A 19558-nucleotide genomic window follows, 5' to 3' on the forward strand; every position below is an offset into this window, starting at 1 on the left:
GCCCTACCCTCTGCACCAGGTACACGAAGATAGCAAGTGAAAGATACAGAGTCTTGCATGCATGCCCAGCCCTAGCCCCTGATCCAGGTGTGGGGCAGACTCAGCCCGGCAGGATCCAAGTGTGGAGGGCTTAGTGTGGATGTGCCCAGGCGTGGGGTGAGAGGGTTTTGTGTGAGGCAATCTGGGTGTGGACAGTTCGGTAAGGGGTTCAAGTGTGGGGAGGATCAAGATGCACAAGGGCTTGTTGGGGGGGGGGGTACCGAGTGCAGGGGGAATGGGATTCTGCAGGAGGGTCCAGGTGAAGGTGGATAGGGCTCAGTAGGGGGGGTCTGGGTGTGGGGGAGTGGGCTTTGGTGGGGTGGGGGTCCAGGTGTGGAGGTCTCATCAGGGTGGTCCGGGTGGGGTTCATTGGGGTGGGGGTTCAAGTGCAGATGGCTCAGCAGGTCTGGGTGCAGGGGGAGGCTCAGTATGGGGCGGGTGGGGGCGATTCTGGGGGGGTGAGGCTTGGCCGGGTGAGGGTTCTGGGTACAGGGGGGTGAGGGTCCGGATGTACAGGGGTTGGGCAGACGAGGGAAGCAGCTCCTCATACAGTGACAATCCCTCCCCGCCCCTCCCCCCATCTGAAGAGTGATGGGGGTAGGAAGCAGGGGGAAGGAAGGAAGGGATGCAGAGCTTCCTGCAGCGGCGGAAGGTTTCTGGGGGTGGGTCTGACTTGGCCCCTGACACTCCTTGCAAGGGGAAGAGGAGCTGAGCAGGTGCAGAGTAGGAGCCACCAGCCATGGCATCCCCAACCCTGCTTCCTCACCCCACCCCCTGGACAGTTATTTACCTCTCCACTGACTTCTCCAGGCATCCAAAACGATACGCCTGCAGCTGCTGGGGAGGGGCACTTAACCACTCTTGCGGCTTCCCTTTGCTTCCCTGTCAAAAAGTCATCTTTTCTGCAGGGAAAGCAAAGAAATCTACAGGGAATATGAATTCTGCACACATGCAGTGGCACAATTTCCCAAAGAGTAATATTCATATTATTGAATATTTAAGCATTGACCCTGAAAAGACTTATGCACTTGCTTAACATTACACACTGCAAGTCATCCCATTGATGTCAATGTGCTTACTCACAGTGCATAAAGTTAAGCATGTGCTTAAGTCTTTGCAGGATTGAGCCCTTCATGTTATGAAAAGAAGGCAATCTGCTAAATACTCATAGCTGTACATTTTGATTTGACACATCAAGCAATTTTAAGAAATAAATGTTCATAATGAAAGCTTTGTACTAAGACCTAGTATATCTTACAAGGACTAAAACTTGCAAAATAGCCACTAGCTATAATGGTCTACATTTCACTCTTTATAGATTTAATAAGTTTCAGATTGTGCAGAAAGGAGGTACTAAAAAAAGATTCTGAAACCATAGGGAGAGGAAAGGTAAAGAGGGAGATGGGATGAAAGGCAGTGCTAAAAAAAAAAAAATCCCGATACAGACTGCCCCCCACATCTTGTGCACCCACAGTGAAGAAGAAGTGCTAATGTTCAAGAATAGAACTCAGCCCAGTTTATGATGATTCTGAAGAATGCCTCTACTTGGGAGACTCCAGAAAATGCAAGATGGTCAGGAAGAATGCTGATTCCCACAATCATGCATCCAGTTGAAATGCACTGATAGGAATAATACCAGTTACTCTTGTAAATGTAACTGTTTACATCCAATATACTACCCTGGACTTTGTTCCCATTCTAGGATGCTGCAATTCTATAACTCATATTCTGTACTGATGGCATAAAGAATCTGACCAAAGATAGATTCACTAACTCATTGATGTAAAATTGAAATATCAGTTGCATTTTAGCAATTTCTATGCTGGTTGGTCTAGTGCCCAACTCTTTATGCTCTGCGCTGCCATGCAGGAGTCCTGGATTCTATTGTCAAGTTTCTCACTCCCCAAACCAGAACAATGTAACAGAACACTCTGCCTCAATGTGAGAGTATCTTACTTTGCTCACAAAGAAACCCTGTAACCAGCTTAGGACCATCAATGACAAAACCTGAAGTCAGTTAAGTCCAGGAGAACACCAGAAGGATAATACCTCTCTCTTATGCAAGGCTAACAAATGCTAACTCACCTCTATTCCCATTTATATTTAAAAGAAAATAAAAGCCCACAATAAGCATTGGAAGTTATCCCCATCCTCAGGGTCTCTCTTATCTGATCTCTGTATTTTAGACTGTAAGCTCCTTGTGGCTAGGACTGTGTCTTTATTGTGTTGTATACAGCAATGGCACTTAACAACTGAATTATTAATAAAAATGCCTACAAACCAAAAATTTAAGAAATTGACATGTGTGACTTAGGGGAGAAGGGGAGAGACTAAGTTCCCTCTAAACTGTGTGGCTGTGCTGCAGCCTATTAAGGGCTACGCAGATGCTCAGGGTTGTGGTGGGGAGAGATGCCTCTCCCCCAGCCCTGGACCTACACAACAGGGAGAGGTGCCCCTTTCCCTGCCCCAATCCAGCCCAGGACCTGCTGTGGCTGGGGGGCAGAGGTGCCCTTGCCCCAGCCCCAACCCTATCTCATAGAACTGGAAGGGACCCTGAAAGGTCATTGAGTCCAGCCCCCTGCCTTAACTAGCAGGGCCAAGTACTGATTTTGCCCCAGATCCCTAAGTGGCCACCTCAAGGACTGAACTCACAACCATGGGTTTAGCAGGCTGATGCTCAACCACTGAGCTATCCCTCCCCCCAGCCCTTGACCTGCTGTGGCTGGGGGAGAGGCGCCCCTGTCCCAGCCCTGGCCCTGCCATGGCCAGGGGAGAGGCACCTCTCCCCCAGCCCCAACCCAGACCTGCCACAGCTGGTGGAGGGGCGCCTCTCCCTGGCCGCAGCAGCTCCCTGTCTGCTCAGAACATGGCTTTAAGCAAGGGTGGAGACATCGTCATGGAATTCTTGGGAGAGGGACTAGAGCTGAGAGAAATCATACTTTCTGTCCCCCTGGAAATCCCAATACTGGATCTTTGTTCCTGTCCCAAATGGAAGGAGCCCCAAGTGCTGGCTGGGGCAGGAGGGAGTGCAGGCTGCTGCTCGCTCTGCAGTGGGGGTGCACTAGCTGTGCTCCCCAGAGGCTCCAGCCAGTATTGTTGGGAAGCAGTGCTGCTCCAGAGAGGGGCCGTACTTGACAGACGTTGCAGAGTGTCAGTGGAGTAGCGCAAGCCCCGGTGCCTTGGGGTTACATTTTCCAGCCCTGTTCTGTGAGCGGTCACTAATAAGGGCCTGATCCTGCAAACACTCACACCTAGCACAGCACACCCTGACCCCAAAGGGGCTGCACATCTGGAAGCACCCGGACATGGGGGAGGTCCAGGTTGGATATTAAGAAAAACTATTTCACTAGGAGGGTGGTGAAACACTGGAATGCGTTACCTAGGGAGGTGGTGGAGTCTCCTTCCTTGGAGGTTTTTAAGGCCCGGCTTGACAAAGCCCTGGCTGGGATGATTTAGTTGGGAATTGGTCCTGCTTTGAGCAGGGGGTTGGACTAGATGACTTCCTGAGGTCCCTTCCAACCCTGATATTCTATGATTCTATGGGTAGGGCTCAGGTGATGCCCAGGTTTGTGCTGGCCCATTGCACAGAACAGAATCTCACCCTCTGCCTGATAGTGGTTGAAGAGACTACTTGCGATGCTCCCAACGGTGATGCAAGAGTGGGAGCACCAACTTCAGGCGCCCCTCTCCCGGCCCCAACCCAGCCCCAGCCTAGCCTGCTGCGGCTGGGTGAAGAAGCACCTCTCCCCCCCAGCCCAGGTGCTGTTGTGGGGAGAGAGAGGTGGGGAGAGTCCTCGCCATAGCCTGGGCAGCCTGCACCCAAAACCACTCATCCCCAGCCCCACTCCACAACCTGCACCCAAAACCACTCATCCCCAGCCCCACTCCACAGCCCGCACCCCCAGCCAGAGCCCTCAACTCCCCCACCCCCCAACCCTCTGCCTCAGCCCTGAGCCCTTCATTCCCAGCTCCATCTCAGAGTCTGCACCCCCAGCCAGAGCTCTCACCTCCCTGCCCCAGCCCTGAGTCCCCTCCCACACCTCAAACCCCTTGGCCCCACCCCCACCACACGAATTTTGTTATGTGCACCAATATGGAGGTGATGTGTCACACACCACCTCCATTTTGGTGCACATAAAATTCATTCTGCACATGAGTGGGAAAAATTAGAGGGAACACTCAGGAGAGAGCTCGTTATTTTCCCCATGTTGTCAACCACCAGAGAGTATCATGTGACGGGTAGGATAATAAAATGACTCCTTATGCAGAACACTTTTCTCCATCTTCTTGCAAGAAGCTAGGATGCAGTTTGGATATAACCATATTTCCTTCACTGCAGAATAAATGGTTTTAGGGACTGGGGCAGACACATGATCTTAGCTACAAGAATGACTGTTTCTGCCCTAAAGTTCTTACTGTTCTCTAAACTAAATGGGAGGGCTCAAGCCACATTCCTAGAAAATTCTGAGACACACTGATCTAACACAAGCCTGTGGGCATGGGGGAGGGGATGGTATCTTCCCCCCATCCCCAAGATGTTTAGAACATCTGGATCTTATTCAAACCTTCAGTCTGTCCTAAATACTACAGATGCTTCAAAAGTTTCCATCCATCACCGTATCTCAAACTGGAAGTGTAAGGCTATAGGAGGAGGATGCAATAACCTGAAAAGGGTCTGGATCATCATATGAATCCTGACTTTGTTGGGACCGGATGTAGAATATATGAAACTACTAAAAAAAGATGATACAAGCAAGCTCAGTGTCAAGAACATACAACAAGGGCTCTCGCATCTGTAACAAATTATATTAAGGCAAATTTCAAAGGCTCCACGTTCAGTCCACTTCATCAGTGATGGTTCTCTACAGGTTCAGAATAACACATAGTAGAAAGTATCAGAGGGGTAGCCGTGTTAGTCTGAATCTGTAAAAAGCAACAGAGGGTCCTGTNGAGAAATTCTTTGTGTTTCAGCCATTTATTTTTTTGCTATTGGCAGTTGAGTTTCCATACCTCTCTCTGCATCTGATGTAGCGGTCAGAAAATCAAGGAGTTATTTGTGAACAAGACTCTAGCCTCCACAATCAAATCTGATGGACATTTGAAGGCCAGTGTGTAGATTGTTGAAACTAGAGTATTTTTATGAAGATTCACCAGATCATCAAATCCTTGACCTATGGATAGAGTGCTTCTGTCCTTCAGCATATTTTGGAATTTGATGGGATCCATGATGCCCTCAATTCCTATATTGGGGAACTTGAGGTTCTTTCTACTATGTAAAAAGCAACAGAGGGTCCTCTGGCACCTTTGAGACTAACAGAAGTATTGGGAGCATAAGCTTTCGTGGGTAAGAACCTCACTTCTTCTTGCATCTGAAGAAGTGAGGTTCTTACCCACGAAAGCTTATGCTCCCAATACTTCTGTTAATCTCAAAGGTGCCAGAGGACCCTCTGTTGCTTTTTACATAGTAGAAAGAACCTCAAGTTCCCCAATATAGGAATTGAGGGCATCATGGATCCCATCAAATTCCAAAATATGCTGAAGGACAGAAGCACTCTATCCATAGGTCAAGGATTTGATGATCTGGTGAATCTTCATAAAAATACTCTAGTTTCAACAATCTACACACTGGCCTTCAAATGTCCATCAGATTTGATTGTGGAGGCTAGAGTCTTGTTCACAAATAACTCCTTGATTTTCTGACCGCTACATCAGATGCAGAGAGAGGTATGGAAACTCAACTGCCAATAGCAAAAAAATAAATGGCTGAAACACAAAGAATTTCTCCAAGTTTATGCCAAGAGAACTTTCCTCACAACCTCTACAGAAGCTATGCAGGGTAGTGTGATGGGGTATTTACCCCACACAGGTAGTGGAATGATTAATAAGGGCCTGAGAAGCCAATTAACACACCTGGCTGCACCTGGAGCATGGGCCAGACCCAACTGAAGAGGAGTCCTAGATGGGGGAGGAGTTGAGTTGTTTATATAAAGAGTGAAAGCTCACAGTAGAAGGCAGCTAAGAGTGTGCATGTGTGTGTCACAACTCTAGTACCTCTCTGAGTAGTAGAGAGCGGAAGAGTTTCATTAGGTTGTTTACACCCTGGATCTGATGGGACAGGATAGCAGAGTTGCAGATTCCTAAAGTGAGCCCGAAAGAAGGTCAACCACAGGCAGATGGACTTGGGGGTAGATTAGAGTAGAGGATCCAGACTAGCATCAAGGTCCAGGAAGGCAGCATTCTTCAGAACAGAGAGCTGGTGGAGGACCCAGGATGGATTAAAAGTTCAAGCCCAGGAAAGGAAAAGAAGTTACTTTTAGTATTTCCCTCCCTCCCCCACCGGCCACACACTTTTGAGTTTGGTTAAAAGACTACTTGCACTAAAGCTTCTCCCTGGAATCTGACAAAGGAGTAGAATGGAAGGGGAGTCTTGAAAGGGCTCCGGACTTCATACTGATGACCAGTGTCAAATGGGACTGACCCTTATATGTCAGATCAAGCCAGCAACTGCCTAGTATCAAAACTTCGGTTCCTGAGCAAGCTCGCAGAGAAACTAGCCAAAGGCTGACAAGCTCATCTAACTGGAGCTAGGATCCTACACCTGCGACACACCATGGATTCAGGCTAGAATATGGGACAGAAATAGCATTAGCGGGACAGATGGAGGATTTCCTGCTGGTAATAGATGGTGAACAGACCTCCCTTTCTCATCCTCCTGGAACTTCTGTGAAGCATTTGATACTGTTGACCAGAAGATACTGCTGTCCTGTTGAGAGAGCAGGCAGGGGTCCAGAGAGAAACACACTAAAAATTGTATGAATCATTCCTGAAGGGACATTCCCAAAAGGCAATGATGAGAAACTGCACCTCTGCGATTCCGCCCTTCCCCGCCCCCAGTGTAGACCAGGACTCCTCATTTCTTGAGTCCCACACAAGGATTGGTTCATGTCTCTGGTCCCATTCCATATCTATATGTCACCATATTAGGGGGTTTGGAACAGGACCCATATGAGGAGAGATTAAAAAGGCTAGGACTTTTCAGCTTGGAAAAGAGGAGACTAAGGGTATGTCATCGATCCCCGCTGGATCAATTTATCATGTCTAGTCTAGACACGATAAATCGATCCCTGAGCACTCTCCCATCGACTCTTGTACTCCAGCGCCTCAAGAGGCGCAAGCAGAGTCAACAGGGGAGCATCAGCAGTCCACTCACCGCAGTGAAGACATCACGGTAAGTTAATCTAAGTACATCAACTTCAGCTACGTTATTTACATAGCTGAAGTTGCGTAACTTAGATAGATTCCTCCCCCCAACCCCAGTGTAGACCAGGGCTCAGGGGGGATATGATAGAGGTATATAAAATCATGAGTGGTGTTGAGAAAGTGAATAAGGAAAAGTTATTTACTTGTTCCCATAATCTAAGAACTGGGGCCACCAAATGAAATTAATGGGCAACAGGTTTAAAACAAATAAAAGGAAGTTCTTCTTCACACAGCACACAGTCAACCTGTGGAACTCCTTGCCTGAGGAGGTTGTGAAGGCTAGGACTATAACAGGGTTTAAAAGAGAACTAGATAAATTCATGGAGGTTAAGTCCATTAATGGCTATTAGCCAGGATGGGTAAGGAATGGTGTCCCTAGTCTCTGTTTGTCAGAGGGTGGAGATGGATGGCAGAAGAGAGATCACTTGACCATTACCTGTTAGGTTCACTCCCTCTGGGACACCTGGTATTGGTCACTGTCGGTAGACAGGATACTGGGCTGGATGAACCTTTGGTCTGACCCAGTATGGCCATTCTTATGTACCGCTAGGAGAAATGGTAAGATGTGCCAGCAATATGCAGATGACACACAAGACTACCTATACTTTCTATAATTACCACCAAGCTGACCCACATTTGGATGAGATCAACTTGTGGATGAAGAACAGCTGAACTGGAGTATGATGGAGGTTGGCAGAGGAAAGCACTTTGAGTAGTTTGCACTCACAGTGCATTGTCCTTTCGATTCCTTCAGTTTTATTTGATTGCTGCTTCTGCCAGTACATTGAGTAACAGGTATGAGCAGCAACAGAGAGATAAGCACAGCCCTTCCTGGATGGGTTATTTCACAGGGGATTTTCATTACTGAAGAAAGTTAAAGAATTATGTTTCTGCACCAAAACTTTTCCTTTGATAGGTTAATGGAATACAGTGAGGGAAAACGGGGAAAAAAAAGATTTCTAGTAAGAATATAAGGAAAAACATATTTCCCCCTTAATTACTCTGCGCCAAAAAATTAAAAATTCTGTGCACATTTTAAAATTCTGCAAAATTCTGCATTTTTATTGGTCAGAAGAACACTATATAATCACGCCAGTTTCAGTTGTTTTGGAAATTTATTTCAAATACCTATCAGCAACTATGTCTGTAACAATACAAACAAAAAAAGATTCCTCCAGTAGTAGAGAGTTAAGGAAACCCCTACAACAACCCAGTTCCTGTTTCTCTGCCCCCTCCCCACAGAGTCTAGCAGCGATGCCAAACACCCACACACACCCCCCAGAGCCCAGCTGCGGCACATCCCCCAGCCGAGACATTCGCACTCCCTACCCCTCAGAGCCCAGCCATGGGGTTCCCCCTAGCCCACACAACCTACAGGATCCCCAGCCCAGACACTTGCACCCCCTCCCTCCCAAACACCAGCTGCGGGGCTGCCCCCAGGCCAGACACTTCCCTCCCTCCCCCCGAGCCCAGGAATCCAGAGGAAGAAACAGCCTGAATCCGGATCTCGGGCTTCTGTGGAGATTCCTGCACGCCACCTCCTTCCTTCAGGACATGCAGAGAACTGCAGATGCCGGGAACCCTCCAGCTCCCTCCCCGACAGTACCTGTGAGCTGTGCTCTGCCAGGACCAGCGGTCCCTACTGGCAGCCAGCAGCTCTACAGCCCATTTCTGTGGAGGAAAAGGAAATTCTGCGCAAAACCCATTAATTTTTGTGCAAATTCTGCATGCGCGGTGGCGCAGAATTTCCCCAGGAATAAATTTAATGCCACGATCCTACAGTGTACATGGGCAGGCCCCTGCAGCTGTGCAGAGCCCCACTTAATTAAGTGGTGGAACTTCATACAGGTACAAGGATTGGCCAGTGTATTTCAGAATTGGGGGCAAATCTCTTTAAGGGGTAAAAGGAAACAAACAAACAAACAAAAAAATCACAAAATCCACATGTAGGAATTGCCATATTGGATCAGCACCAAGGTCCATCCAGTCCAGTATCCTGGCCCTGACAGTGACCAGAACTAGATGCTTAGAGAAAGCATTAGTTTTATCCTGGTCTCTAACAGTTACAGACTGGTTTAAACCCTGAAGAATAAAGTTTAATACACTCTTCCGAAAAATGGATATATTTTGTTATAATTGATAATTGTTATAACTCTTGACATTCTTGATATCCATATACATATGCACATATTCAGATCAATTTATGAACTACAAAACAAGAACATTTTGCTCAATTAAGGATCACAGAATTTGACCCTATAAAAAAAATACTAGTGACATCCCTTTTTATAATCACATTAGGCATAATGTACTCTCAGAAGCATTATAAAAATGTACTTATTTTGTAAAAATAGTTAGTTTTAAAATCAGTACAATTTTGCTATATTTTAATTTGCTTTTATTATACTTGGAATTTAAGAGTGGCATAAGCATTTTTTATTTACTGGGAATTTATAAGATCTACATATTTTAAAGAACACTTACCGTCAGAGCTTGTGAGTACAAAACTCTCAGCTTGGGATTGCTTCTTTCCACCTATATTTTTGGGAAACCAATGAAGATCTATGGGGTAGATATCATCAGGAAGCTTCACTACTTGAGTTGTCTCACTAGTTAACAAGTTCCATTTTATGATGTGGTGATCATCACTACATGAATATAGCTCATCAGCTGTAGTCCAGCCCACACAGCTAACCAATTCTTTATGTGTAATTGAATTAAGGAAGTCTTGAATTTTGGTTACTGAAAGTAATCTTAGAATATACCTCTTCTCTAAGTATTGCAAAAATAAAGTGATAATAAGGAAAAAATATTTTAAAAATATTTAATTTTGGCTATTTAAAAAACAGATCTATATACAGAAGTTATTTTTCTTTGTGTAAGATCTTTACATTGCATTATTTTTCTTTGTGTCAAGAGGCAGCAGAAAGCTGGAAGAAAATAAAGAGCAAAAAAGGAATTTGACAGAGTATGTGACTTTAAAAGTATCATGTCTAATTAAACTGCACATCTATTAAGCACAGATAAAAGCTTAGGCTCCATCTACAGGAGGGCCTTGGTGTCAAAATACATAAGTTAAAACACATTTGATCAAATTTTGGTTTTCCTTATAGCCGTATCATACTGGGGATGGAGATAACTCATTTAAGAGTAACAAAGTGGTATTAGGTAAGCGTATACCTTTGCAATAAGACTAACAAACGATAGTATCAACAGACAAATTGATACAGGAGTGAAATTATTAGCTGTATGAGAAAATATCTTTGCAAGAATAAATCCTCTAAGAGAAGAAAGGGAAAACAAACAAACAAAATCTTGACACCTTCTGCAAGGTGCTGAACATCCTAGATTCCAACAGAAGTTACTGAGAATGGAGGCTACTAAGTACCTTGCTTGAGATGCTTAACACCTTGTAGTACTGGGCCTTTACATGTTTTCTGCAGAAAACAATAAATTTTTTTTTAATTAAGTCTCCAGAACCTGTAAAATAACTTTGCACTGTCTTTACAATCACATCACATATTTTACTAGAACATGATAAACATAATTCTATTTTACCAAAAGTGCTGTGTAAAGTTAATACACTTTGTTTTGAGACAAAGGATATGTTTTGGTTCCTTTAAGTGTGACGTCTTCAGCCTCATTCTTTCTAAATTTCTTGGTTTTGCTAGTCCAGATGAAACATTAAAAAGTATAAAAGATGGTTTCTTCACTGGATAGGTTACAGCTGTAAAGATTTTTTAAAATGAGTAATCACCATTAAAAAGGAAAATACAAATACTCAAAATAAAATGTTTAAAAGCAATTATGTTGTGCATGTTCTCTAAAGAAGGCCAGCAATACAATACACACAGTCTTCAACTAGGCATAGGTGAGCAATATATATGATGTTGTTGACCAAAGAAGAATAAGTAGTCAAAGAAGGACATGGCTGGCATTTACAGGCAGCAGGTTTGGTGACAGTTGTTGACTAGTGGGGGGCAAGGATCAACATTCACATCACATTCCCCATCAGTACCCAGGCCCACACCGGGGAAGCTAATGATCCAACCAGCAGATCAAATTCGGTGATGAATCCCGATCACATGCCACCTTCTTATGTTCAACGTGCCTCAGAAGATGACTAGCTATGGTATCTGCATACAAAAACGTATGCCTCTTTTCATTGGCAGGACACAATAACTAAAAATTAATCACTGGAATAAACTGACAGACTATTGAAGAATACGGTTTTAAAAAAGTCTCTCTCTCTCTCTGATATAATTACTATAGAGTACATATTTTGGACCAGAACCTCAGTTGGTTTAAATTAGCATAGCTCTACTGACTTCAATTGGGCTATGTTAATTTATACTGATAATCTGGTCCAAAATATGCACATATTGCATATGTGTAACATGTAATATGCTACCAAGTATCAGGGTGGATTTGATTTAAATCACTAATCAGGAAGACTCAATTTAATCATGGATTTCTACATAAAAAAGTGCATTCTTGTTGGTTGTTACAACCTTAATATATAGTCTTCACAACTCAGGGTATGTCTACCCTACGAAATTAGGTCGATTTTATAGAAGTAGATTTTTAGAAATTGATTTTATATAGTCCATTGCGTATGTCCACACTAAGCGCATTAAGTCAGCGGAGTGCGTTCTCACTACTGTGGCTAGTATCAACTTACGGAGCGGTGCATTGTGTGTAGCTATCCCACAGTTCCCGCAGTCCCCGCTGCCCGTTGGAATTCTGGGTTAAGCTCCCAATGCCTGATGGGGCAAAAACATTGTTGCGGGTGGTTTTGGGTACATGTCGTCAGTCGCCCCTCCGTCCGTGAAAGCAATGGCAGACAATGGCCAAGCTTTGATGCGACAGTTGTGTATGTTTCTCTTTGATGCAAACCCGCCCCCTTTGTTGATTTTAATTCCCTGTAAGCCAACCACCCTCCCCCCATTCGAAATAAAGTAACTATTGTTTTGAAACCATGCATTCTTTCTTTATTAATAAAAAAAAAAAAGAGAGATAATGGACAAGGTAGCCTGGGTGGGGTGGGGGAAGAGGGAAGGACAAGGCCACATTGCCTATTGTAGCCACGCTAAAAATCAAACTGTTTGAATGACAGCCTTCTGTTGCTTGGGCCATCCTCTGCAGTGAAGTGGCTGGGTGCCCGGAGCCTCCCCCGCATTCTTGGGCGTCTGGGTGAGTTGGTGGCCACAGTCTGAGGCCACCAAAAAAATTTGTCCTGAGAACCTCTGCACTAAACCATTTAAAGAACAAGTGATGCTAGAACTGCTTAACTGTAAGAGTATATGTTGAAATTGTGCAGTCCTGTAGAGTATACTGGCATTAGGACAGGGTACCCTTTATGAACGATTTGAAATCACAGACCATCTTGGAAAACCATCATTCCTAAATGCAGTATCACAAGAAAAATCAGAGACAGAAACCAATCAGAGTATAAAGATATTCATGCCTTGCCGCTACAGGGTAAGGAAAATTATAGGTGAAGCTGATAATGCATCCTGAAAGCTTCCCACTGTAAGATCTTGTTTTCAGTTATTTATAACTTTGTCAAACTTTAACCATTTGGGTTGAAATTTTCCATCCTAAGTTTCTGCCTCAGACTTTTTTTTTTTTTTTTTTAATAAAAGTTTCAGCTAGAACCATTCAGCCATTTCCAAGAATGAAACTAGGAGTTAAATACATTATTCTGTCCATGTGTTTTTTTTTTAAATACTATAAACTTTTTGTCCAGAAGCTCTACTACCTCTATGCTTTCAGGCAAGGGCTTGACATTTGAATGCATGGGTTATTTCCCTGGTGTCAGGGATGTGGCTTTTGCCATCCCCATGAAAATTTACCCAAATGAGGTCAAGTTATGAACCTCAACAAACCAGTTTGCACAAGCTCAGTAGACGCTTGTTAGAGTCCAGCACCTAAACTCTCTGAAGAGTCCATCTGCTGAGCACACACCATCCCCAGAGAGTAACTGAACATGCTCCATCCCAGGGCTGCAGAGACTGGACCAGGGTTTCCCCACAATTGCTCTTCCTGGTTGCCAAGACAGCTGTGATAGCATGCACCAGTACTGAGAGCATCAACTCTCAATGCTCCCCCAGCAAGTGTCCAGGCACTGTAGAGAAAGAGGAAGAACCAGCCTGGCTGAAATGCAGATGGGTGAGGAATAGGAGAGGGGTGGAGAGACAGGACAAGGGATTGCAGGACCCAGAGGATGGGGAAAGGAAGCAGAGGTGGATGGGAACTGATGCAAGAGGGCGGATAGGAGCAGAGGGAGAAGGAGCAGGAGCTGGAGCAGGATGATGGTGGGTAGGAACAGAGAAGGAAGATAGGAAGGGAGGGGACCAGGGACACGAGCTGGGGGAATAAGGATCTATAACCATTACAGAATACTACCCTTCAGAACCAGCAATTGAAATCTAGGATCCTGAATCTCTACCTTCCTCTGCCATAAGCAGGCTGTGAAATCCACTGGCAAAGTGTCTCATGACCATCTAGAGACTGTTCCACAGAGAATGATAGCCTGCTTCTGCTACCAGTTACTCAGTGAGCTCCAATGAAAGAAATTGGGTGTTGTGGATCTAAAGGTACCCATCTTGGGGGTCAATTTGGTTCCAAATTGTAGAACTACTGTATTAACCTTTTTTATAAAACGAACTGAAATTACAAAAAACTGCAACAAAAACAAGATTGCAAAGCCAAATATTCAAAAGTTAGGAAAGGCCAGAAGTAATGCTGTCCCTGTAACCTTAATTTAGCCCATGTGCTACATGAATACATACCTGCACACCCCTCGGCCCATGCCGCTTCCCGCAGCCCCCATTGGCCTGGAACGGTGAACTGCGGCCAGTGGGAGCTGCGATCGGCCGATCCTGCGGATGCTGCAGCTAAACAAACTATCCTGGCCTGCCAGCAGATTTCCCTGATGGGCTGCATGCCAAAGGTTGCCGATCCCTGGATTATATCATAATGCATACACTCAAGGGGAGGAGAGGAAAATTAAGGTTGCCTGGGCAACATTAATTCTAACATTTCCTAACTTTTAAGTGCATGGCTTTGCAGCTTTCATGTTCTTTTAATGCAGTTTTTTGGACATAATTTAAATAACTAGGGTGTTTAATAAGAAATTTATTTACTCCCAATTTACAGTATTAATCTTCTTTACATGCAACTACAGTATTATAGTTATGCCTCCACCAAAGCCAAATTGCAGTACTAGTTCCTCAATATATAGCTGAAGTAGATAGTTTGGGATAGTTTACATTCATGGATTATTTTGCAATGAAATAGAAAATGGCAAATACAAGACACATGGTATCACAATGCAGCAGAAAGTTTTTACAAAGGATTCTACTTCATAGAAGTCATTTTTAAATATGCATTTCTAAACTGGCTTTAAAATGATCATAAGAGTGCTTGAGTGACAACTGTCAAAACTACTTATTCTGTGAATATTTCAAAGCATGGCTGCTGCAGGACAAATGCCTCACTCTGCCCTTGAACCTAATCTGAACATAACAATTCTAAGGCTATGTCTACACTAGCACTTTTGTCGTAAAACTTTTGTGAGTCAGCTATATCGCTGCAGTTGCGCAGCTGTAAAGTCTCCGGTGTAGCTGATCTGTGCTGACAGGAGAGAGCTCTCCCATGAGCATAATTAAATCACCTCCAAGGAGCTATGGTAGCTATGTTGAAAGGGGAGCGTCTCCTGCCCACATAGTGCTGTCCACCCCAGCGCTTTAGTTGGTATAACTTATGTCACTCAGGAGGGTGGCTTATTCACATCCCTGAGTGATACAAGTTATACTGACATAAGTGGTAATATAGACATTGCCTCAGTTTCCCAAACTCCAAAGCTTCTCTCTCTCACCAACAGAAGTTGGTCCAATAAGAGATATTTTCTTACCCATCTTGTCTCTCTTATTTTTTTTTTAAAGAGGTGTCAGTTATCATAATACCCACGGTTGCAAACAGTACTATGCACACCTATTCGTTAGGAACTGGACTGAGACTACCAAATCCTTTCACAGAGGGCAGTGAACAGTATTCAGATGCCACTGTTAGTCACTACAACTTGGAATTTAGCCCAGACACAAGCAAACATTAAGTACACCGCTACCTCAATATAATGCTGTCCTCGGGAGCCAAAAAATCTTACCACGTTATAGGTGAAATCGCGTTATATCAAACTTGCTTTGATCTGCTGGAGTGTGCAGCCCCACCCCCCTGGAGCACTGCTTTACCGTGTTATATCCGAATTCGTATTATATCGGGTCGCGTTATATCGGGGTAGAGGTGTACAATGAATAAAGAATATCTTAAAAGTTTGAGGCTTTTTGCGCAGAGAAGGGGGATACATCTTCTCTTTCCGCCAATACTGTAGGCAAGGGTGAAGAGGATTTTAATGGAGAGAAGAAGTGGGCTTGAACTCTTCTTTCCTCACCAGCAACACTAGCTGAAGCTGTTTGCTAAAGAGATCAGCATGGAAATAGTTAACAATAGTGCCTGACAGCATTAGGTGTCTCACCACTTAGCTGAATGGGGTAGTTCATATCGGTGAACTGTTGTTTTAGGTTGCCCATTTGCAGAACCAGGAAGACAGCACTTCATTAGTTCACATTATTTCTCATTCAGGTGGTAATCTTTATAATCATAAAATCTAAAATCTCCAATTTGAGGCTTTTTCATGTCCAAATAACACTTACGTATTTAGGTCTTTAGAGACTAAAATTTTTAATCTACCTAAATTTGCAATGTGAGCATGATTTAAGGCCTCCAACTATTGCTTGGATAGTTTTATAGCCTCTCCCCTTTGTGATGAAGGATTCTGTTGAGTGTGTCCTGGTTTTGCAAAATCTCTCTAGTTTAGAGTCTAATTCCATAGGTACTTAGAGGGGAGACGACTCAGCAGAGAGGACTCAGCAGAAGATGCCTCTCAGAATTGGGCCCTTAAATTGTGCCAGCTTTGTGCAGCCTTGTAATTAGGTCTAAATATGTGACAGCCCTCTAAACAAACAGTCTACATAGACTCACAATGGATTTATCAAAGCCTTTGAATTTTTTAAGACTGCTGTATTTCATTCTCTCTCTAAGTAATCAAGCAAGGGAGTTTTTGTTGGGGAAGTGATAAATCTGTGACTGCATCTGAATCATATGATGGCATTAATAAATAAATAAATATGAATGAAGGTTGCCTTAACTAGTACTTTTCTTGGTATTTGTGGGATTTGCATTTGAGCAACCTGAACTCTAAACTAGCAATATTTTTGTTTTGGTTTTCAGAAAGAAGTATTAATACTGAGAGTTAGTCACAAAGATAGCTACCAACACTGATATTTTATCCACCCTAGGCTTCCTCCACACAGCCCTGCCCCCTGCATAGCTTCACTCCTCTATCATGCCCCAGGCAGAGTCCTGTACCTATAACAACTCACATGCACTCCCCTCACATATCTCTTTAGTCCCACTCTTCAATACATTCCATTTATCTTACATTGAGTCCCCAGAATTCTCTGCTCCCCCAACCCCATTCATCTTCCTATGTCCCCCCACATTCTTGCTAAGTACCCCATCTCCCCTCCTACCACTTGGCTGCCTATGAAGCAGCTGCAGAGTGCACTGGGGAATTAAGCATGAGCAAGAATGACTGTGTGAGACAGACAGCAGAATGAGCAGGAAAACGAGTGGGTTACAGGTGGCTGAATGGCAACATTAGAGGGTTGATGGCTAGGGTGATCAGATGTCCCGATTTTATCGGGACTGTCCCAATATTTTCTTGTTTGTCCCGCGTCCCGACCAATGTTAGGTCGGGACACTGGACAAACAAGCAAAGGCTCCGGAGCCCAGAAGGGCTCGTGCCCCCCCCGCCCCGACTCTGCCTCCTCCTTCCCCCATTGGCTCCCTCCCCAAATCCCCACCTCTTCCTCAAGCACACCATTCCTCCTCCCTCCACAAGCGCTGGAGGGAGGCCGTGGAGATGCAGGGGGAGTGCGGGGCCGGGGTGAGTGAGAATCCGACCTGGCCCCAAGCGCAGGCAGGACTCAGTCAGACGGTACCTGGAGGGAGAGTAGGGGGGCAGCCCGCGGAGCCAGGCAGTGGCTGTTCTCCCCACCTGGGCAGCGGGACTCAGGAGCAGTCACATCTGGGCTGGCTGTCCAGCTGCTGCAATCCCACGGCGTCCCTGGGGCGGAGGCATCGGCAGCCCAGCCCCATTCGTTCCCCTGCGGGACCCGAACGGGATGGGGGGGCTGGGGCCTGCTGCCCCCACTCCAGGGCCGCCCACGGGATTGCACGAGCTGGGCAGCCAGCCCAGACACGACTGGCCAAGGGCTGGGCGCAGTGTGCCCGCTGCTGGGTCCGGCAACAGGCCCGGGGGATTCGGGCCTGGGCGCCAGAGCCGCAGCTGCTGAGCGCCATGGCCGCTTCCTCCGGCCACGGCAGTAGGAGCTGCAGCAGCGGCTGCTCCCGAGTCACGCTGCCCAGGTGGGGAGAACAGCTGCCGCCTGGCCCCGTGGGCCACCCCCCTACTCTCCCTCCAAGTACTGCCCAACTGAGTCCTGCCTGCGCTCGGGGCCATGCCGGAATCTCACGCACCCCAGTCCAGTGCTCCCCCTGCGTCTACGGGGCCTCCCTCCAGCGCTTGTGGAGGGAGGAGGAAGGGTGTGTGTGTGTTTTTTTGCTCTGCCACCATTTTTTTTTTTTTTTTTTTGCTCTACGTCCCGATATTTGACCTGGGTGATCTGGTCACCCTATTTATGGCAAAGAAACAGGGATGTGAATGAAGGATCTCAAGGGTGAGAGACCAGTCACTCTGCATAATCCTGCATTCCTAGCTCCCTGATACACCGAAGAAGCAGGGCTGTGGGGACAGATGCACCAATACTGCAGCACAGAACTGGGCCCTCCCCACTGCACCCCCATCTCCTGCACAACTCCTAGTCCCTCTACCCCCCGGAGCCTTGTGACATTCCCAAAAATCTTCACTTAACCCCTATGTTTCTCTAAATTCCACCACCCACTTCTGCTCACCCACTCACACTCCCCTGCCCCTGCCCTCCATTCATAGCATCTTCCATTCATGCCCCTCCCTCCAGCCACATGCCACAATTTTCCTTCTGGTAAGTTACTGTTGGGACCCATCCTAGGAAAAGGTTACATTAGTAAACACTTTTCATCATGCTCTCACCAGGCAAGTTAGAGGGACCAGCAAAACAACCCTGCCTTTCTCCCTCCCTCAAGGCAGGTTGTAGTGGGGGGAATCGCTTAACACAAACTAGTATGGAGTGAGTGTTCCCTCAGCTCTTTCTTGACCAGGCTCCCCCCTCCCACTTTCCACAAGGAAATTATAGTGGGCCACCACTCCAGAGGGATCGCTCTGTGGTTTGAGCATTGGCCTGCTAAACCCAGGGTTGTGAGTTCAATCCTTGAGGGGGAAATTTAGGGATCTGGGGCAAAAATCTGTCAGGGATGGTACTTGGTCCTGCTGTGAAGCCAGGGAACTGGACTCAATGACCTTTCAAGGTCCCTTCCAGCTCTATGAGATAGGTATATCTCCATATAACTCCAGACCCTGGCATTACGGGAGTAGAGGGCTTCCCCCCTCATCCTCTCACTTCCCCAAGACAGGTAACTGGCATAGGTGCTGGAATTAAGGATGCTGCCACACCCCCAGGCTTGTAGTGGCTTCCATTATACACAGGGTTTACAGTTTGGTTCAATGGCTCTCAGCACCCCCACTATACAAATTGCTCCAGCACCTCTGGTAACAGGGGGAAGCCCCTCCAACTCCCCTTTTGGAAATTTACCTGTCCAAGGCAGCTGGTCGGTCTAGGGGTACAAGTCTCAAGCTGGGAGAGTGAATGGGCGTGGAGAACACTCTCCAGGGCAGGACCCTGTCGCTGGCACTTGGGCTGTCAGTTGCTCCCAGACCCTCACAGATTTAACACAAGCTTCCTCCTCCCCAGTTAAGGGCGCCCTAGAACTCCTAATACGGGGTCGGGGGAAGCAACGAGCGACACCACTTACTAATCTCTCAGTCCTCTCCGCTCTGTTAGCAAACGCTGCAAGGAAGCCGCTCTGTCTCTATAGCTACTTCCCGCGAGATTTCCCACGCTTATCCCCGCGCGAGACTTCCTCACTCCCCCGTCCACCTAACGGACCCTCCCAAGCCAGGTGACAAATCACTGACGTCATCGGACGGGCCTGTTAATTAATATATTTAAAAAATATATTTATTATAATTTTATAT

At 45.9% G+C, this 19558-nt stretch overlaps 1 protein-coding gene across 5 annotated transcripts in view; it reads right to left on the reverse strand.

Annotated features, from left to right (window-relative positions):
* IFT80 (intraflagellar transport 80) overlaps positions 1–19442 on the reverse strand; it is a 169181-nt gene extending 149739 nt beyond the window's left edge. For 2 of the 5 annotated variants that reach the window (XM_034781309.1, XM_034781306.1), the window contains exons 1-3: positions 19336–19442; positions 10907–11026; positions 9784–10005 (exon numbers count right to left, since the gene is read on the reverse strand). In XM_034781309.1, coding sequence (XP_034637200.1) covers positions 9784–10005; positions 10907–10943 — 259 coding nt within the window. In that variant the 5' untranslated portion in view covers positions 10944–11026; positions 19336–19442. Of the gene's footprint in view, positions 1–9783; positions 10006–10906; positions 11027–11980; positions 12000–19115; positions 19251–19335 lie in introns of those variants that run through there. The other 3 variants (XM_034781307.1, XM_034781308.1, XM_034781310.1) reach the window with 3 other exon arrangements.
* Positions 19443–19558: the final 116 nt, after the last annotated feature.

This window comes from Trachemys scripta, chromosome 9 (genome assembly GCF_013100865.1).
Source record: "Trachemys scripta elegans isolate TJP31775 chromosome 9, CAS_Tse_1.0, whole genome shotgun sequence".
NCBI lineage: Eukaryota > Metazoa > Chordata > Testudines > Emydidae > Trachemys > Trachemys scripta.